The sequence below is a fragment of the Hemitrygon akajei genome, chromosome 10 (genome assembly GCF_048418815.1).
Source record: "Hemitrygon akajei chromosome 10, sHemAka1.3, whole genome shotgun sequence".
Classification (NCBI taxonomy): Eukaryota; Metazoa; Chordata; class Chondrichthyes; order Myliobatiformes; family Dasyatidae; genus Hemitrygon; species Hemitrygon akajei.
Window position 1 is genome coordinate 38,371,265 of NC_133133.1, and position 19,513 is coordinate 38,390,777.

The following is a 19,513-nucleotide window of genomic DNA, read 5'->3' on the forward strand; positions in this document are numbered from 1 at the left end:
CATGTCAAGAGCTCTTAGATAGATGCCTCATTTGAAAGATCTTTCAACAATAGTTTGAAATAGAACTGATACAGTGACTACCTTTAGCCAATATTCATAGATGAACATTGGATGACTTCACACTTGCCGGTTCATGTGCTGAGAACATTTGTACTGCTCTTTACTGTTGCATGGTTGAAATCATCCTGTCTAGCATAGACTGAGATCGGAACTAAAGATCATTATCTAGTGAGTCTTGCTGGAATGCACTCATTGGGTGAATATAAGATCAAACCCACCTAAATTACCATCAGCACTGAATTGGGAGCCAGCAGTTTCGGTCTAAGAATAATTTGAGTAGACACTGGAGAGTTGCCAACACAATGGAAATAGAACCTGAGTGAAGCTCCGGTGGGCATGAACAAAAGGTTTGAACATTATTTACTATTATTTTCAAACATTTCTGAACATTTCCCAGAGTACTGAGAGTGTTTGTTTTAAAAAGCAAATTCTCAATAACTGAGATGGTCATTGGAACAGATGATTGAGCTATGAATGTTAATTCTCCGTCCTGATTTCCTCAGGCTTATTAATTCTTGTGAGTCAGTTTCCTATATTACTAGCACTTAAGAAATATCAATCAAAAATGTACAGAAGAGAACTACATTCATTCTTTTTCTAATTTCCTTCTCTATTCACCTGAAGGCATGTTCTCCTCCTGGGGCATGGTTTTATAGGTCAGCAAACCTCTGTGCCATGCGACTATTCTCTCTGCAGGAGTCTAGACAGAGAGATCAATACTGCAGTCTTCTGACCTGAAAGCTTTATATTGTTTTGACCATTGGGACCCTTGGTATGAAGTACAAAAACCAGGAGCTGTCTGTCTGATCCATTTTTTAACTAGGTAGTGTGGCTGAGAAGTACAGGGTGCTCTAATCTTCAGCACTGATCACATGGCAGATTTATATTTAATACCTTAAAAGAAAGATAAAGTTTTTTTTACTCTGGAGTCATGCATTTGGGACTCTTTTCCTCAAAGAGCCATGGACTCAGAATCATTGAATGTTTTGTAAAAGCAAAAGTTAGATAGATTCATAACCAAGGGATTGTGCAAATACTGTGCACCAGTGCTGGAGGAAATGAATATTTAGAGTGGTTAACAGGCTACATGTTCTAGATCTGTATTCCTAAACTGAGAGATAATTACCCCACTGTGGGTGGTGGGTGATAAAGATAAAGACAGTAGGGTGGTGCTCATTAGTAAAAGGGACAGCTGAGGGATTACAAGCTTAATTTAAGAAATTAGTTACTTATAAGCAATTGATCCTCAAAGCCTTATAATTGATTAAATGATCATGTAATCACTTCATCTCTTGCTAAGCCACCATACTCTTAGACTTTGCTCGAAGCATGTTATAGTTGTTGAAAAGGAACATGACACTTCTGTATTTGGCATGCCATGAGAAATCTGGACTAAAGAACTCATGTTATTTCTGGCCCCACATTATTGCTGTTCACTATCGTAGTACAGTGTTAGGTAGTATGATTCTCATACCCTAATCATGCAGTGATGCAATTCCTGTGAATTAAGGAATGCTGTTCAATGTTACCAGATGATGATCTTCAAGAATACTGTGTCCACCTGGGTGAGCTGCATAAAGAAACGTCAGAGCGATTTCAGAATCTTCTCTCGATCCAGATTCTAGGTGGGGTTATAAATCCATTCCTGAACGTTTGTAATGATTAATTAACAAGAAGGATGGAGAAAGAAATGACTCTGAGCTGAAGTCAAGGTTCAAAAAAATCATGTCCATGCTACCCTCTGCTGTGGAAAAAGGTCAAAATGTTCTTTATTGCCTTCCCAACATCATATTTAGTGGTATGAAGTTATAGTATGGCTGCCCAACTTCTTTCAAAGCAATGAAACAGACTGCAAATTATTGAAGTGGGGATCGGAGACTCCTGGGTGATATTTAGACTGATGTTGAGAAGCTGATATTACTGCACCAAGCCCATCCGTCTCATTGAAAGGTGAAAACGCAATGGAATAGTGAATAGTTGAACTACTAATGGAATGTTTATTACTAATGTTGGTGAAAATTGTTTATACTGTAATTAAAGAGATAATTTTATTTGTAGCTTTAAATAGATTTGGATAATTTTTGCAGTTATATGTCACTGCTTTGAATTTCAATAGGTTTCAATAGGTGCATCTAATGTCAGAGAAATGTGTACTATATACATCCTGAAATTCTTTTTCTTCGCAAACATCCACAAAAATAGAGGAGTGCCCCAAAGAATGAATGAGAGCTAAATGTTAGAACCCAACCCCCTCCGGCTCCCCTCCACACATAAGCAGCAGCAAAGCGACGACCACCCTCCCCCACCAATAAAAAAGCATTGGTGCCCCCCCCGCACTGAGCACTCAAGCATGCAGCAAAGCATCAATAAAGACACAGACTTGCAGTACCCCAAAGACTACTTGTTCACCCAGTAATTTGACATACCACAGGCTCCCCTCTTTCCCTAATAAGGGAAAAAGAAGTGTCCATGTTTTACAGTGAGAGGGGAGACATAACAAACAACTCGCTGGTTTATGGTGTTAAAAGTTTGTTGCATCGCTTTTTCCGAGCTCTGTGCCCAAAGAACTTGAGTTTCTGGGCACATAGTCAGCAGCCAGCTCACTGCTTCTGATTTTCTGTGTACTCCCACGACACATCAGGCAGTGGCACTGGCCTTGAATCATCCTTTCTGCAGAGCCATGAATATCTAGCACCCTGAGGGCACGCTAGTCTCCCAGGCTGCGTCCTTGGCACATCAAAAAGCCCTGAGAGTGGGTCCCATTTCTGCAAAGAACCAAAGTTAGTGTATAACTCCAGGTTAGAGTCTTCAAAAGAACCTTGAAAAAAAGATAACTCTTTTTTTCTCTCTCTGTCCCTCTCACAATCACTCCTTGCCTGCTCTCCATCTCCCTCTGGTGCTCCTCTCCCCCTTTCTCCTTAGGCCTCCCGTCCCATGATCCTCCCCCTTCTCCAGCTGTGTATCCCTTTTGCCAATCAACTTTCCAGCTCTTAGCTTCATCCCTCCCCCTCCTATCTTCTCCTATCATTTCAGATCCCCCCCTCTTTCAAATCTCTCACTATGTCTTCTTTCAGATAGTCCTGACGAAGGGTCTCGGCCCGAAACGTCGACTGTACTTCTTCCCATAGATGCTGCCTGGCCTGCTGTGTTCCACCAGCATTTTGTGTGTGTTGCTTATTCTATCATGCTCCTGTTTTGTCAGGGTTGGGTTATTTGCCACACAGTATTAAGCCCTTGGCCTGATCTACATGTGGCTGGTCCAGTCAAGCTTCTGGTCAGCCCCAGTATATTCAATGAAGACAACACATATTAATGGTGGGGGACATGACAACGGTAATGCCATTGAATACTCTTTTGTTGGAATGGTCACTGCCTGGAGCTTTGGTGGCATATATGTTGCTTGTCTGAATGTTGTATAGGTTCTGTATAGGTTATAGGTGTGGATAGTCAAAGGCTTTTTCTTAGGGCTGAAATGGTTGCCACAAGAGGACATAGATTTAAGGTGCAGGGGAGTAGGTACAGAGGAAATGTCAGGGGTAAGTTTTTTACTCAGAGAGTAGTGAGTGCGTGGAATGGGCTGCCAGCAACGGTGGTGGAGGCAGATACGATAGGGTCTTTTAAGAGACTTTTGGATAGGTACATGGAGCTTAGAAAAATAGAGGGCTATTGGTAAGCCTAGTAATTTCTAAGGTAGGGACATGTTCGGCATAACTTTGTGGGCCAAAGGGCCTGTATTGTGCTGTAGGTTTTCTATGCACTTTCTATGTTTTGCAGGCACCTTCAATAATTGCTGTACATGGTCTCCTATGGCCTCAGCTTAACTTTTGACTCTTATCAACTGGGAGTGACTGCGGAGCCCCACTTTCTAATTTGGCTACCTGTGAAACTTGACTTTATACTGGCTTCACAATGACATGTCAGCTATAATCCTAAGCAAAGAGAGCAGAAGTTTTGTTTTTCTTCCAGAAGATGGTTCAAGTCTGGAATGCACTGATGGATAAGTTAGCGAAGGCACGTACTCTTGTAACATTTGCCAAGCATTTGAATCACCAAGGCATAATGGGCTACTGACCAAGTGCTGATACATGGGAATCAGTTTTGTTTGGTACATAATGTTGTGTGGTTTGGTTATTTTTAACAAAGAATGCCATAGATTTGGTGGGTGGAAGGACCTATTTCTTTGTTGTATGGATCTTTGACTCTCTGTATGGAGTATGTATTGCAAGCTACCATTGACTCATTCATAAAAGCATATGAGAGGTTGGATCTACACCTAGCACCTGTAAAACGATTCTTCATTAACTGCAACGCGCACAAAATGCTGGAGGAACTCAGCAGGCCAGCCAGCATCTATGGAAAGAGTAAAAGCCGATGTTTCGGGCTGAGCCCAGAATGTCGACTCTTTACTCTTTTCCATAGATGCTGCCTGGCCTCCTGAGTGCCTCCAACATCTTGAGTGTGTTGCTTTAGAATTCCAGTATCTACAGATTTTCTTGTGTTTTTTCTTCATCAACTAATTGGTTTGGTTATTTCTAGCCTGAAAGAATGACTTGCATTTATAGGATGCATTTTAATGTTCTTTACAAGTGCATACTGTATTTCACAAGTGTAGTTACTGCTGTAATGTCATGAACTTTGCAGCCAATTTTCACATGAAAACAGTAGTGTGATTTTTAAAAAAATTCTCTGCCGCCACCTTCAACTGTGAATCCCATTCAGTGACTTTAAATCCACTTGCTTCTGTACACATATGTCTCTAGCCATTTTCATTTTATCCTTTGGAACTGATTTGTAAATTCCTCTGTCTTATTCTGTTTTTCCCCCCTCACCATAGCTTTATCTATTTCATCAACCCAAATTTTGGATCACCTTTTGTGGAATAGCTTGAAACATTTCTCTATGTTAAGAGTGTCCAGGTAGAGAAGAAATAGTTTGTGTGAAACACTAGCAATTTGTTTATCATGATGTAAACTTGTGTTTCTGTGTCAACTTTTTAAAAATTAATTATTTTTATTATCCTTAGAAATAAAAGAAGAACTTGTATGCTATGAGGACTCTGAAGACCTTCTGGCGAAAGAAAAATTCATAGAAAAGCTCCTTGGTGTATTAAACAGTAACAGATTTGTTTCTACTTCCTATCATCAAAAGGCAAAATGCACAGAGTCCTGCGGTGGTAAGCTGGCTGGGAAAAGTGTTCAAATCTATAATTTTACGTTGCTTTGGTAATATTAATTTAAACAGCACATTATCTGCCAAGTGAATTCTGTATTGGTAAGGATGGTTTTACTTTTGATATATTATTGGATTTTTGTTCTCATGGCAGTAAAAGCTGTCAATTATTAGAAGCAATTCTTATTGTTTAAGAAAAATAGACATCTGCATAAAAACTTCTTACAAACAAATGAATATTGGACCTAAACATATATCATGGGCAACAGATGGAGAATTAACCCATCCCATTCTCATAGATTTCACAGCATAGAAACAAGCCTTTGGTCAACTCATCTATGCAGACTAGGAGTCTTTCTGAGCTAGACCCATTTGCCTGCATTTAAACCATACCCATCTAAACCTTAAAAACACAAAATGCTGGCAGAACTCAGCAGGCCAGACAGCATCTATGGGAGGAGGTAGTGACGACGTTGTCACTACCTGCTCCCATAGATGCTGTCTGGCCTGCTGAGTTCTGCCAGCATTTTGTGTTTTTATTTATTTCCAGCATCTGCAGATTCACTCGTGTTGTCCATCTAAACCTTTCCTGTTCAAATGACTCTTAACATTATAATTGTGCTCAACTCTATCATTTATGGCAGCTTGTTCCATTATCCTTTGTGTGGAGAAATCACCTCTCTAAATCTTTACCCTTTCATCTTAATCTTATGCCCTCAAATTTTAAGTCTCTCTTAACCTAGGGAAAAGATTATAACAATCTATCTTATGATTTTATAAGCCTCGATAAGGTCACCCACCAGTAGCCTGCTCTAGTGAAAACACCCTGTCTATCCACCTTTCCCCTTTAACTTAAGCCCTCCTGTCCCTGCAACATATATATGATCTTTTCTGCATCCTTGCTAGCTTATTCACATCCTTCCTACAGTACGGTGACCAGAATGGTACATGATATTCCAGGTGTGGTCTCACCAATGTCTTCTACTTCTGTAACATGACGTCCCAACTCTTGTTGCTTATCCAATGAAAGGAAAAGTGCCATATGCCTTCACATATCACCACGTGTTCTGTCAGCTCTTTCAGGGAACTATGTACCTGTACTCTCTAGGTCTCTATTTTACAACACTCCCCAGGCCCTGTCATTCACAGTATATGAACTGGCCTGGTTTAACTTCCCAAAATACATCGCTTAGCACTTCTCATATTTAAATTCCATTTGTCATTCCTTAGCTCACTTTCCTAGATTATCTATATTCTGATGCATCTTTAGACAACCAACTTCACTGTTCCCAACACCACCAATATTTGTCTGTCATCTGCAAACTTGATAATTCTGTAAAAGTGATAAACACATATTGTCCAAACCATATCAGTTATCTCTTCTAGCCAAAACAGTACCTGCTGTATCTTTCAGAACACTAGGCATCACTGGGAGAAAGTGTCTTGAAGTTTTATTTATTTTTAAGCTGTCTCTTGAGATAGTTTGACTTAGTTCCACTCTGGTTTTGTGGGTTAGGTGGTAATTCATGAGTTGAATGTTCGAACCACGAGCTGTTTTGCAGAAGGGGCAGATGGAGGCCAATGGAGATGTGTAGCTTGTGAGGTACTGAGTTCTTTCCATTGCTCATGATGGGCCTCTTGTGCTCTTAATTCATTGTGTTGATGTTCTCAAGCCATCCCAAATGTTTCCACTGTGCTTTGAGCAGTCTGGTTATAAAGATTGCTGGAGCCATTGAGGATGTTGCATTGTTGGAAGGCCTTGAATATCGTCTCAGTGGCACAGCCTGAAACAGAATGTCTGTTTTAGGACTCTGATGTTGGGCAGATAAGACTGAACTCTGTCCTGGAATGCAAATTTCTTGTTTCCTCAAGGAAAAGGAAATAGCTTTACAGGCACCAGAAGGCAGAGGTCCAGATGACAAAGGGGACTTAAAGAACTGATGGTGGACGGTGAGAGCACAGGAGACTCAGCAATTTTCAGAGAGGCATGACATCTCTTTAGTCGTGTAAAAGCCACAAGTGGCTCCACAAACTAAGGCTCCACTTCACTCAGAGGCAGGAACAGGGGTGAACTCATTAGGAACAGAAAGGCAGTCAAGACCCATTGTTAGTAATACCTTTAAAATATCTTCAGCCCAAACTCTGCCCTTGACGTCAATTTAACTTCATTCCACAACAAGTTCTCTTGGTCTGTCTTGACGATTAAGTTGAAATGCCACTATCCCAACTAAAATCTAATAATGTTTTGTGGGAGCATGCAACTGAAAGGCGATGATGGTAGCTTTGAGGAGAAGGAAGGGTCTTTTCAAGAACTTTGAAAGATTGAAGTTCAAAGTTAAATGTTGAAAGTAAATTTATTATGGAAGTACATACAGTGTATGTCACCACATACTAAGCTGAGATTTTTTTCTTGCGGGCAATTCACAGTAAATACAAAGAAACACAAATAGAATCAATGAAAAACTGCACACAAGACTAACATGAGCCAATGTGCAAAAGACAACAAACTGTGCAAATACAAAAGAAAATAACAATAAATAAATAAATAAATTGAACAATCATTAAATATTGAGAGCATAAGATGAAGTGTCCTTGAAAATGAGGTTGTGGGAATAGTTCATTGTTGGGTGGGTGAAGGTAGGTGAAGTTATTCCCTCTGGTTCAAGTTTCTGATGGTTGAAGAGTAATAAATGCTCCTGTACCTCCTTCCTGATGGCAGCAGTGATGAGAAAGCATGGCTTAGATGGTGGGGGTCCTTGATGGTGGATGCTAGTTTTCTGTGACAACACTCCTTGTAGATATGCTCAGTGGTGTAGAATCATAGTGTAACACAAAAGAACAGCATATAAACAGGCCATTCAGCCCATCTAGTCTTTGCTGAACCATTTAAACTGCCTTCTTCCATCAACCTTTTCTCAGATGATAGCCCCCCCCCCCCCCCGTGCCCCTGCCATCCATGTATCTATCCAAACTTCTCTTAACTGTTGAAATTGATTGTGCAAGCACCACTTGCGCTGGCAGCTTGTTCCACACTCTCACCACCCTCTGAATTAAGAAGTTTCTCCTCATGTTCCCCTTAAAGTTTTCACCCTTAACCTATGACCTCTCATTAGTCCCACTCAACCTCAGTGGAAAAAGCCTGCTTGCATTTACCCTATCTATATCCCACATAATTTTGTATACATCAATCTTCTACATTCCAAGGAAAAAAAGTACTGACCTATACAGTCTTTCCTTATAATTCCGGTCCTGTAGTCCTGAGAACATTCCTGTAAATTTTATCAGAATCAGAATTAGAATCAGTCAGGTTTAATATCACTGGCACATGTTGTGAAATTTGTTATCTTAAGCAGCAGCAGTACAATGCAATACATAATAATATAGAAAAAATTAATAAGAAAAACAATTACAGTAAGTGTTTTATTTATTTAAATAGTGCAGAACAGATATAATATATAAAAAGTGAGATAGTATTTGTAGATTCACTGTCCATTTAGGAATCGAATGGCTGAGGGGAAGAAGCAGCTCCTGAATCACTGAGTGTGTGCCTTCAGGCTTCTTCCTCCTTCCTGATGAGAAGAGGGCATGTCCTGTGTGATGGGGGTCCTTAATAATGGATGCTCCCTTTCTGAGGCACCGCTCCTTGACAATATCTTGGATACTACAGAGGCTAGTACCCATGATTGAGCTGACTAATTTTACAATTTACTGTAGCTTCTTTCAATCCTGTACATTAGCCCTCTCCCCACACCCACACACCCCATGCCAGACAGGGATGCAATCAGTCAGAATGCTCTCCATGGTACATCTGTAGAAGTTTTCGAGTGTTTTAGGTGACAAACCAGATCTCCTCAAACTCCTAATGAAATACAGCCACTGTCTTGCCTTCTTTATAGCTGCATCAATATGTTGGAACCAGGTTAGATCCTCCGAGATCTTGACACCCAGGAACTTGAAATTGCTCACTCTCTCCACTTCTGATTCCACTAAGAGGACTGGTTTGTGTTCCCTCATCTTACCCTTCCTGAAGTCCACGATCAACTCTTTGGTCTTACTGATGTTGAGTGCAAGGTTCTTGCTGCAACACGACTCAACTAGCTGGTTTCTCGTTCCTCTACACCCTCTTGTTTCCATCTGAGATTCTGCCAACAATGGTTGTATCATCAGCAAATCTATAGATGGCATTTCTGCTATACTTAGCCACACGCTCTTGTGTATGGAGAGAGTAGAGCAGTGGGCTAAGCACACGTCCCTGAGGTGTACCAGTGCCGATCGAAAGTGCGGTGGAGATATTGCACAGATTGTAGTCTTCTGGTTAGGAAGTCAGAACGTCCAATTGCAGAGGAAAGCACAGAGGCCCAGGTTATGGAACTTCTCAATCAGGATTGTAGGAATGATGGTATTAAATACTGAGCTATAGTCGATGAGTAGCATCCTGACATGGTTGTTTATATTGTCCAGGTGATCTAAGGTCATGTGAAGAGCCATTAAGATTGTGTCTGCCATAGATCTATTGTGGTGATAGGCAAATCACACTGGGTCCAGGTCCTTGCTGAAGCAGAAGTTGATTATAGCCACGATCAACCTCTCAAAACATTTCATCGCCATACTGGACGATAGTCATTAAGACATCTCACACTACTCTTCTTGGGCACTGGTATTATTGTTGCCTTTTAGAAGCAGGTGGGAACTTCTGACAATAGCATTGAGAGGTTGAAAATGTCCTTGAATACTCCCACCAGTTGGTTGGCACAAGTTTTCAGAGCCTTACCATGTACTCCCACCTTGCAAGGGTACAACCTCCTAAAGGACAGCCAGATATTGGCCTCTGAGTCAGAGATCACAAGGTCACTGGGTGCAGCAGGGATCTTCACAGCTGTAGTTATAATCTCCCTTTCAAAGTGTGCATAGAAGGCGTTGAGCTCAACGGGTAGTGAAGCATCGCTGCCATTCACACGATTGGGTTTTGCTTTGTAGGAAGTAATGTCCTGCAAACCCTGCCAGAGCTGACACGCATTCAATGTCGCCTCCTATTTCTCTTCAAATTGTTTCTTTGCTCTTGAAATCATACCTGGTTTTCTTGTACAGACCTGTATCACCAGACTTCAATGCCACAGAACTAGCCCTCTGCAGATGACGGACTTCCTAGTTCATCCACAGCTTTTGGTTTAGGAATGTACAGCAAGTTTTTGTAGGCACACACTCATCCACACAGGTCTTGACGAAGTTGGTAACAACTGCAACATGCTTATCCACATTTGTAGATGGATCCCTGAATATAGTCCAGACTACCAATTCAAAGCTGTCTTGTAAGCACTCCTGTGCTTCTCTTGTCCAAATCTTCTTGGTCCCCACTGCTGGTGCTGCAGTCTTCAATCTCTGCCTATACTCGGGGAGTAGAACTGCAGCCAGGTGGTCAGACTTTTCAATGTCTGGGTGTGGAACAGCATGATAAGCATTCTTAATGGTGGCGTAACATGGTCCAGTGTGTTGGTTCCTCTGGTACTACAAGTGACTTGTTGATTATAATTATTTAGTGATTTTTTGAAGCAGGCCTGGTTAAAATCCCCCAAAATGATGGTGAAGGTGTCAGGGTCTGCTGTTTTGTACATGTTGATCACATTGCTCGGATTATCTAGAGCCTGTTTGATATTGGCCTGAGGTAGAATGTATACCACTACCAAAATGACCGTTAAGATCTCCCGTGGCAGGTAAAATGGCCGACACTTCATTGCAAGGTATTCTAGGTCTGGTGAGCAGAATTGGGACATCACTGACACATATGTGCACTGAGAGGAGTTGATCATGAGGCATACACCTCCACCTTAGCTTTTGAGAGACTCCACAGTCCTATCCTGACGGAGCATAGTGAACCCGTCAATCTGAATTGCTGCGCCTGGTACAGAAGGAGACACATACTGTCCTGATGTCACTCCAGTGCAGCTCCCTTGCTCTGAGATTGTCAATTTTATTTACTAGAGACTCTGTTTGCCAGCAATATAGTCAATATTGGGAGTTGAAAATCTCTTTTTTTTAAAAATGGACTTGTAGCCCCGAGTGACAGCCATGTTTCCTTCGAGGAGTCTGATGAAAAGTATGGCCACAATCAGCATTATTTCCATTGGTTTTAAGCAGCGATTGGTTAATCAATCAGATTAAAACATCTTTATTAACTGTACGGACCTTGGATGCAGTTCTGATTCTCAGCTGTAACAGGCTGAAGTGGGAATATTTAATCGTCTCCATCGAGCTTCACCGCAATGAGTTTGCCCTGAAGGCATCCTGGCAGAAAGAGCACTCTATACTTTTTCAACCTTATTTACATCTTTCCTGTAGATAGGTGAACAAAACTGCACACAGTACTCCAAATTGGGGTTCACCAATGTCTTATGCAACTTCAACATAACATCCCAGCTCCAGTATTCAATAAACAACACACAAAATGCTGGAGTGACTCACCAGGCCAGGCAGTATCTATGGAAAAGAGTAAATAAGCGATGTTTCGGGTCGAGGCCTTTCACCAGGACTGGGAAGAAAGGATGAGAAGTTAAAACAAGAAGGTGGAGGGAGGAGAGGAAAAAATATAAGGTGGTAGGTGATAGGTGAAACCATGAGAGGGGGAGGGTTGAAGTAAAGAGCTGAGAAGCTGATAGGTGAAAGAGTTAACAAGCTGGAGAAGGGGGAATCTGATAAGAGAGGATAGATGATCATGGAAAAAAGGAAGGGGAAAAGCACCACAGGGCGGTGATGAACAGCTAAGGAGATGAGGTGAGAGAGGGAAATGGGAATGGTGAAGGGGGGGGAAGGGCATTTACCAGAAGTTTGAGATGTTCATGCTATTAGATTGGAGGCTACTGAGACAGAATATAAGATGTTGTTCCTCCAACCTGAGCGTGGCAGTAGAGGAAGCCTTTGACTGACACGTCGGAATGGGAATGGGATGTAGAATTGAAGTGGGTGGCCACTGGGAGATCCTGCTTTTTCTGGAAGAAGTGCTCAGCAAAACGGTCTCCCAGTCTACGTCGGGGTCTCACCGATATACAGGAGGCCACACCAGGAGCACCAGATGCAATAGATGACACCAACAGACTCACAGGTGAATTGTCGCCTCAGATGGAAGGATTGTTTGAGGCCGTAAATGGTAGTCAGGGAGGAGGTGTATGGCACTTGCTCCACTTGCAAAGGTAAGTGCCAGGAAGGAGATCAGTGAGGAGGGATGAATGGTCAAGGGAGTCACGTATGCACCTCTTTTTGTTTCTTAACCAGAGCCTCAATATTTCTTGGAAAACCAAAGTTCCCGAAACCTGTTATCATCACCTTTTATCCTGACAGGCACAAACAAACTTCGTACTCGCAAAATTTCAAGTTTGAAAGCCCCCTACTTATCGAGTACACCTTTGCCAGAGAACAGCCTGTCCCAGTCTACACTTGCCAGATCCTTTCTGATACCATCAAAATTGGCCTGTCTCCAATTTAGAGCCTCACCCTGCAGACCAGATCTATCTTTTTCCATATTTGCTTTAAAACTAATGGCATTGTAATCACTACAAGTGTTCCTCCTCACAAACTTCTGTCACCTGCCCTGTCTTATTCCATAATAGGAGATCAAGTATTGCATACTCTTCTGTTGGGCCTTCTATGTACTGATTAAGGAAACTTTCCTGAACACATGATGAACTCTTTCCCATCTAGTCCTTTTACAGTTTGGGAATCCTGGTCAATATGTGGAAAGTTAAAATAAGCTACTGTAACAACCTTATGTTTCTTGTGACAGTCTGCGATCTTCAAATTTATTCCTCTAAAACCTGTAGACTGTAGGATAGTCTATGATATTGCCCCTTTAACTTGGCCACACTTTTCTTATTCCTCAGTTCCATGCGTAAGGCCTCACAAGATGAGTCCTCCAGTCTGTCCTGACTGAGCACTGCCATGACATTTTCCCTGACTAGTCATGACACCCCTCCCCCTTTAATCCTTCCCACTCTATTGCATCTAAAACAACAGGACCCCAGAATATTGAGTTGCCAGTCCTGTTCCCCTTGCAACTAAATCTCACAACTGGCTACAATACATAATTTCTAAAATTGATCTATCTCCTGAGCTCCTCTGCCTTTCCTACAATAATTTTTGCATTGCAATATATGCAGCTCAGAACGTTAGTTGCACCATACTCAAGCTTTTTGCTCTGGACTTTGTCTGAGGTCTTAACAACATTGGTCTCCAAAACCTCTCCACTATCTGTTCTGGTAATCTGGTTCTCATCACCCTGCAACTTTAGTTTAATCCCTGTGCAGCACTAGCAAACCTTCCCACCAGGATATTAGTCCTCCATAGTACAAGTCCCACTTTCCCTGGAAGAGAGCCCAATGATCCAAAAATCTGATGCCCTCTCGCACCTACACCGACTCCTTAGCCATGCGTTAAACTGTATGATCTTCCTGTTTCTAGCCTCATTAGCACATGGCATTGGTAGCAGTCCTGAGATCACAACCCTGGAGGGCCTGTCCTTTAACTTAGCACCTACCTTCCTGACTTGCTTTGCAGAATTTTGTCATTCTTCTTACCCCACTCTCCCACTTAAGAATGCTGAAGACTCAATCCGAGATGTCCTTGGCACCCAAGAAGCAACATACCATCCTGAAATCTCATTCTTGTCCACAGATCCTCCATTCCCCTAACTAACGGATCCCCTCTCACCACAGCTCATTTCTTCTTCCCCCTTCCCTTATGAGTCGCAGAGCCAGACTCAGTGCCAGAGGCCTGACCGCTGTGATTTTCCTCTGCTCGGTCATCCCCCACAACAATATTCAAAGTGGTATACTTGTTGAGGGATACTCTGCACTGGTTGTTTAACTCCTTTCCCTTCCTGACTGTCACCCAGTCTCCCGGGTCCTGCACTGTGGGTGTAACTGCTTCTCTATATATCTCATCACCCCGTCAACCTCATGAATGATCCGTAGTTCATCCAGTTCCAACGCCATTTCTTTAACGCAGAGTTTTAGAAGCTGCAGCTGGATGTATTTCTTGCAGGTGAAGTCACTGACACTGGAGGTTTCCCTGTCTTCCCACATCCCGCAAGAGGAGCATTCAACTACCCTGCCTGGAATCCCTGCTGTTCAAACTGTGCAAATCTAAAGAAGGAAAACAATAAATAAACTGGGGGAAAAAATAATGCATCTACAACTTTTTCACTTTCTCTCACACAAGCTTCTCCTCACTGAAGCCTTAAAGAGCTGAAGCAGCACTCTAGCACTGTCCTTAGCCTTGTCTGTCCACTCAGCAATGGCTGCTCCACTTGCCCTGCCTTAATTTAATTTGTTCATGCCAATCAATCCTGACATTAATTGGCCACTGCTCAAAACACCAAACCACTTTGAATTGATGCCTTTTGTAGTCAGTTGGCAAGTCTGAATGAGCTATGCCTTCTAGTGCTTTCAATTGCTGATTGGCCGCTGCTCAAAACAGGTCCATCTTACCCATGATGGACTGGACTGTATCTGTTACATTTTGGAGCCCTTTTGTGTTTTAAGGGCATTGGTGTTTCCATATCAGGCCATATCCATACTAGAATCTTCCAGGAATTTACCTTAACCTCTTCAAACACCTCTGTAGTTTTAAATGCTTGCAATAATCTAGCCTGGTTGAGTTGGCAAGTTGGGCCTGAAGTGAGGAAAGGTAGATCAACATCAACATAATTGATATGGGAGAGAGATCCAATAGATGATGTATACTTGAGGCCATAAAGAAACCCTCCTGCCCCTCATGGGCCACAAGCAATGTTGCAAAAAACATAATTCAGCAGCCTCCCTACCTAAATGGATGGCAGACGTCAGGAGGACTTCTGGGCAGAGAATTTGTCAATGATAAAAGGCAGAACTTGTAATATCCTATCCAGAATTCTGGGCACAACTATCTCCCATTTCCTGTTTGCAAGATTTTTGTTAAGGATGATGTATGGAGCACTTGGTGACACAGGACAAGATAGGACAAAGTCAGGATGGTTTCCTTAGGAAAAATCTTGCCTGACGAATCTGTTGGAATTATTTGAGGAGTTTACAAATAAGATTGATACAGGGATACAGTGGATGTTGTATATTTGGACTTTCAAAAGGCCTTTGACAAAGTGCCACACATGAGGCTGCTTACCAAATTCAGAGCCCATGGTATTACCAGGAAAGTTGCCAGCATGGTTAGAGCATGGCTGATTGTTAGGAGACAGTGAGTGGGAATAAAAGGATCCTTTTCTGGTTGTCTGCCAGTTGCTAGTGGTGTTCCACAGGGGTCGATATTGGGCTCACTTCTTTTTATGCTGTACATCAATGATTTAAATGATGGAATAGATGGCTTTTTTTTGGCAAATTTGCAGATGCTACAAAGATTGATGGAAGAACAGGTAGTGCTGAGGGAACAAATAGGCTGCAGAAGGACTTAGATTAGGAGAATGGGCAAGAAAGTGGCAAATGAAATATTATCATTGGAAAATGCATGGTCATGCACTTTGGTAGAAGAAATAAATGTGCAGATTATTTTCTAGATGGGGAGAAAATCAAGAAATCTGAGATGCAAAGGGACTTGGGACTCTTTGTGCAGAACACCCTAAAGGTTAACTTGCAGGTTGAGTCGACGGTGATGAAAGTAAATACCATGTTAGTATTCATTTCAAGGGGTCTAGAATACAAGAGCAGGGATGTGATGCTGAGGCTTTATAAGGTATTGGTGAGGCCTCTCCTTGAGTATTGTGAACATTTCTGGGCTCCTTATCTAAGAAACGTTGAAGAGAGTTCAGAGGAGGTTCACAAGGATGATTCTGGAAATGAAAGGGTTATCACATGAGGAACGTTTGATTGCTCCAAGTCTGTACTTGCTGGAATTTAGAAGGATGAAGAGGATCACGTTGAAACCTTTTGAATGTTGAAAGGCCTAGACAGAGTAGATGTGGAAAGGATGTTTCGTATGGGGGAGTCTAGGACAAGAGGGCACAGCCTCAGGATAGAGGGACTTCCATTTAAAACAGAGTTGTGGAGAAATTTCTTTAGTCAGAGGGTGGTGAATTTGTGGAACTTATTACTACAGGCAGCTGTGGAGGCCAGGGCATTGGGTATATTTAAGGCAGAGCTTGTTAAGTTCTTGATTGAGCATGTTATCAAAGGTTACGGGGAGAAAGCCGGGGAGTGGTGAAGCATCAGCCATGATTGAATAGCGGAGCAGACTCGATCGGCCAAATGGCCTAATTCTACTCCTATGTCTTATGGTCTTAGGGTCTTTCAATTAAAGATCCATACAATTGTTCTTCTTTTCACCCTAAACTACAAGTTACTTTGAGAGAACAATTTAAAAGCGATGAAATCTCAAAATATTAAATTAAAGTAGAGAAAAATGGCAATGATTTCAATTAATATGCTATACTACAGTTTATGACCATTCTGAATCTTTAATTTCTTTATTTTATGTTTCTTTCAGTGGATTAGTCTAAACAGCTTATGAGACTTGTTTGACATTCATTCCATTCTGGTTCAAACCAAACCATTTTGGTTTTAAGACTGATTTCATTTGCTATTTCTAGCCTATGAACAACATTGTCCTCTATTCAGGACAGTTCAGTGTGCATTAACTGGTCTGAAATATGATAGTCTTCTTTGTGCCTAAATTTAATTACTACCTGCTTGTAATCTACTGACAGTATAAATAACAAAAGCAGCCAGAGGATATGAGGAGCTTATTGATTGATTTTTTAAAATGTTCTCCATGAGCATGTTGAAGTTGTTGCTTTTCTCCGTGCAGAAGTAATTTGATGATATTCTCATTAACTTGCACCTGCTGCTTGAATGAAAATGTTGGACCTGCCAATATCAGCATCACACTGCTAGTAGCAGTGGTACAGCCAACTCAGAAAACTTCATATCGCCACTGCCACCATAACTCATCTCACTGGGATAATAGTCCTTGTTAGCTCCTGGTACTAAGCCAATTCAACCTTGGTTGAATAGCAGAATATGCTTTTAGAAATTCATTCATGATATATGGTGTTACTAGCAAGATGAGCATTTCTCCCTCCGGATGCCTTCGTGAAGATAGTGGTGAAACACCTAAATTTACTTCACTTATTTGTACTGGTGGGAGGAAATTTCAGAAGAGTGGAGAGGTTTAGAGGGAAATGGGCCAAAAGCAGGAATTTGGGCAACATGGGTGGCATGTATTTGTCGGGTCAAAGAGCCTGTATTGGTGATGCTGATGGTGATCTGTGCTGTATTGCTCTATAACTCCATGTGTAATATTATCTTAGACTTGACAAGAAAAGATAAGGGTATGTGGGATGAACTTTTGTTCATAGCTGGATGATCTGAACAATGAAATTGCACAATGATCTGAAGTTTGGTGCTCATGTTGGGTGAATGGCCAGGTACCTTTCATTTTTGGTAGTCAAAATAGTGGACAATTTGCTGATGAATGTAAAATATTGCCTTTGGAAACTATGACTTAATACTAAGAGCATGGAAAGTTAACTGAGGATTAAGTTGAAGGAGCTTGAAATTAGACACAAATAATTCCCTTGTATTGCCAAGTTACGGTTAGTCAGACAAGTTGAAAACAGAATTATTATAATTGATCGATTAAAATACACACTTAAAATACACCGTCAATGTTGCAACTGCACTGAAGCAACTTGTATAAAGACACCGCTTGTTTCTGGCATGCAATCAACAGATCTCACTGCCAACAGATCAGATTAAACATTGCACTCCTGTCATATCCAGGTGAATGGTGCTGAACAGTTAAAAACTAATAGGAGGAGGAAGTTTCAAGAACTTCTTGATAGCAGGACACAATGTGTTAAAGGTAAAGCTGAAGCATTTGCAACCTTGTTCAGTTAGAACAGTTGAGTCAATGATCCATCTCATCATCCTCTCGGGTCCCTACCATTACAGAAATCATTCTGGAGCCAATTAGATTTACTTCATATGGAAGAAACTGTTGAAAGGATTGGATACAGCAAAGGCCATGGGACAGGAAAACATTCCAGCTAAGGTAATGAAAATCTCATCTCCAGAACAACCTGCACCTCCAGCCAAGCTGTTCCAGTACAAGTACAGCAATGAATTCTTCCCAACAACATGGAACATAGTCCAAGTGTGTCCTGTTCTCAAAAAGTGTGAACAATACAATCTGCCTAATCAGTTTGCTTTCAGTCATCAGCAGAATAAAGGAAAATAACCTTCTTACTGATGCCTAAACAGGCTTTTGCTGAACCGCTCTATCCAAACAGGCTCCAAGGAGCTGAATTCATAAAGTTAAGTGAGATTGACTACCCCTGAAATAAAGGTATCATTTTTTTCTGCACCGAGGAGCCCTGGTAAAACCAAAGTCAGTAGGCAAAAAAGGATTCACATTCCAATATTGGGGGTCATACTCTTTTCAAAGGACAGTTGTTATGTTGATTAGAAGGCAGTCATCTCAGGCTTGGCATCCTACTGCCAAGAGTTTAATGGAGCAGTTTTCTTGGCTTAGCCATCTTCAGGTGGTTCATCCTTCCATCGTAAGTTCAAAAGTGGAGATGGTTATTGATTATTTCATTACTTCTGTATGTCCTCTACAAATGAACTAGTCCATACCTGTAAGCAGCGCAACCTAGGTGACATCCAGCTATGAGTTGGTAAGTAGCTGATGGTATTCATGTCAAAAACAGCCAAGCAATAACCATTGCCAGGAAGAATGTGTTTCACCTACCTTTGAGATTACAAAAGGCATCAGTAGCCTGAAGGCCACCATTGACTCAAAGATCAGCTGGGCCAGCATGCAACAGATGTGGCCATAAAGGCAAGACCAGAGACTGGGTATCCAGCAGCAACTGAATTGCCTCTTGATACCCCAACTAAACTACCATCTACAAGGCACAAGTTGAGATTGCGGTAGAATACTCACTACTCGCTTAGAGCAATGTAACAGCAACAACTCTCAAGTAGCTTGATACAGCCCGGGACAAAGCAGCCTGCTTGATTCATATCACATCCATCATCCTAAACATTCATCCTTTTCACTATGAATGCATAGTGTGTACCATCTACAAAATGGACTAAAGTCACTTGCCTAAGCTATTGTAAACCCATGATCTAGACTGCAAAGAAGAAAATTCACAGCAGGCATGTGAGAACACTGTTGCCTGCAAATTGAACATTGTCCTAATTTGGGAATGTATTGCTAATCCTTTGACGGTGTTGGGTGAATAAACCTGGAACTTTCCTCCTAGTAGCACTGAAGAAGGACTTCCACCAGGTAGGCATTTGTC

At 41.6% G+C, this 19,513-nt stretch overlaps 1 protein-coding gene across 1 annotated transcript in view; it reads left to right on the top strand.

Moving 5' to 3' along the window:
- The window catches only part of LOC140734289 (uncharacterized protein C8orf48-like), a 121,746-nt gene that overhangs the window by 66,175 nt on the left and 36,058 nt on the right, over nucleotides 1–19,513 (top strand). Inside the window, exons 3-4 of the mRNA XM_073058052.1 lie at nucleotides 1,593–1,685; nucleotides 5,084–5,233. Coding sequence (XP_072914153.1) covers nucleotides 1,593–1,685; nucleotides 5,084–5,233 — 243 coding nt within the window. The remainder of the gene's footprint in view (nucleotides 1–1,592; nucleotides 1,686–5,083; nucleotides 5,234–19,513) is intronic.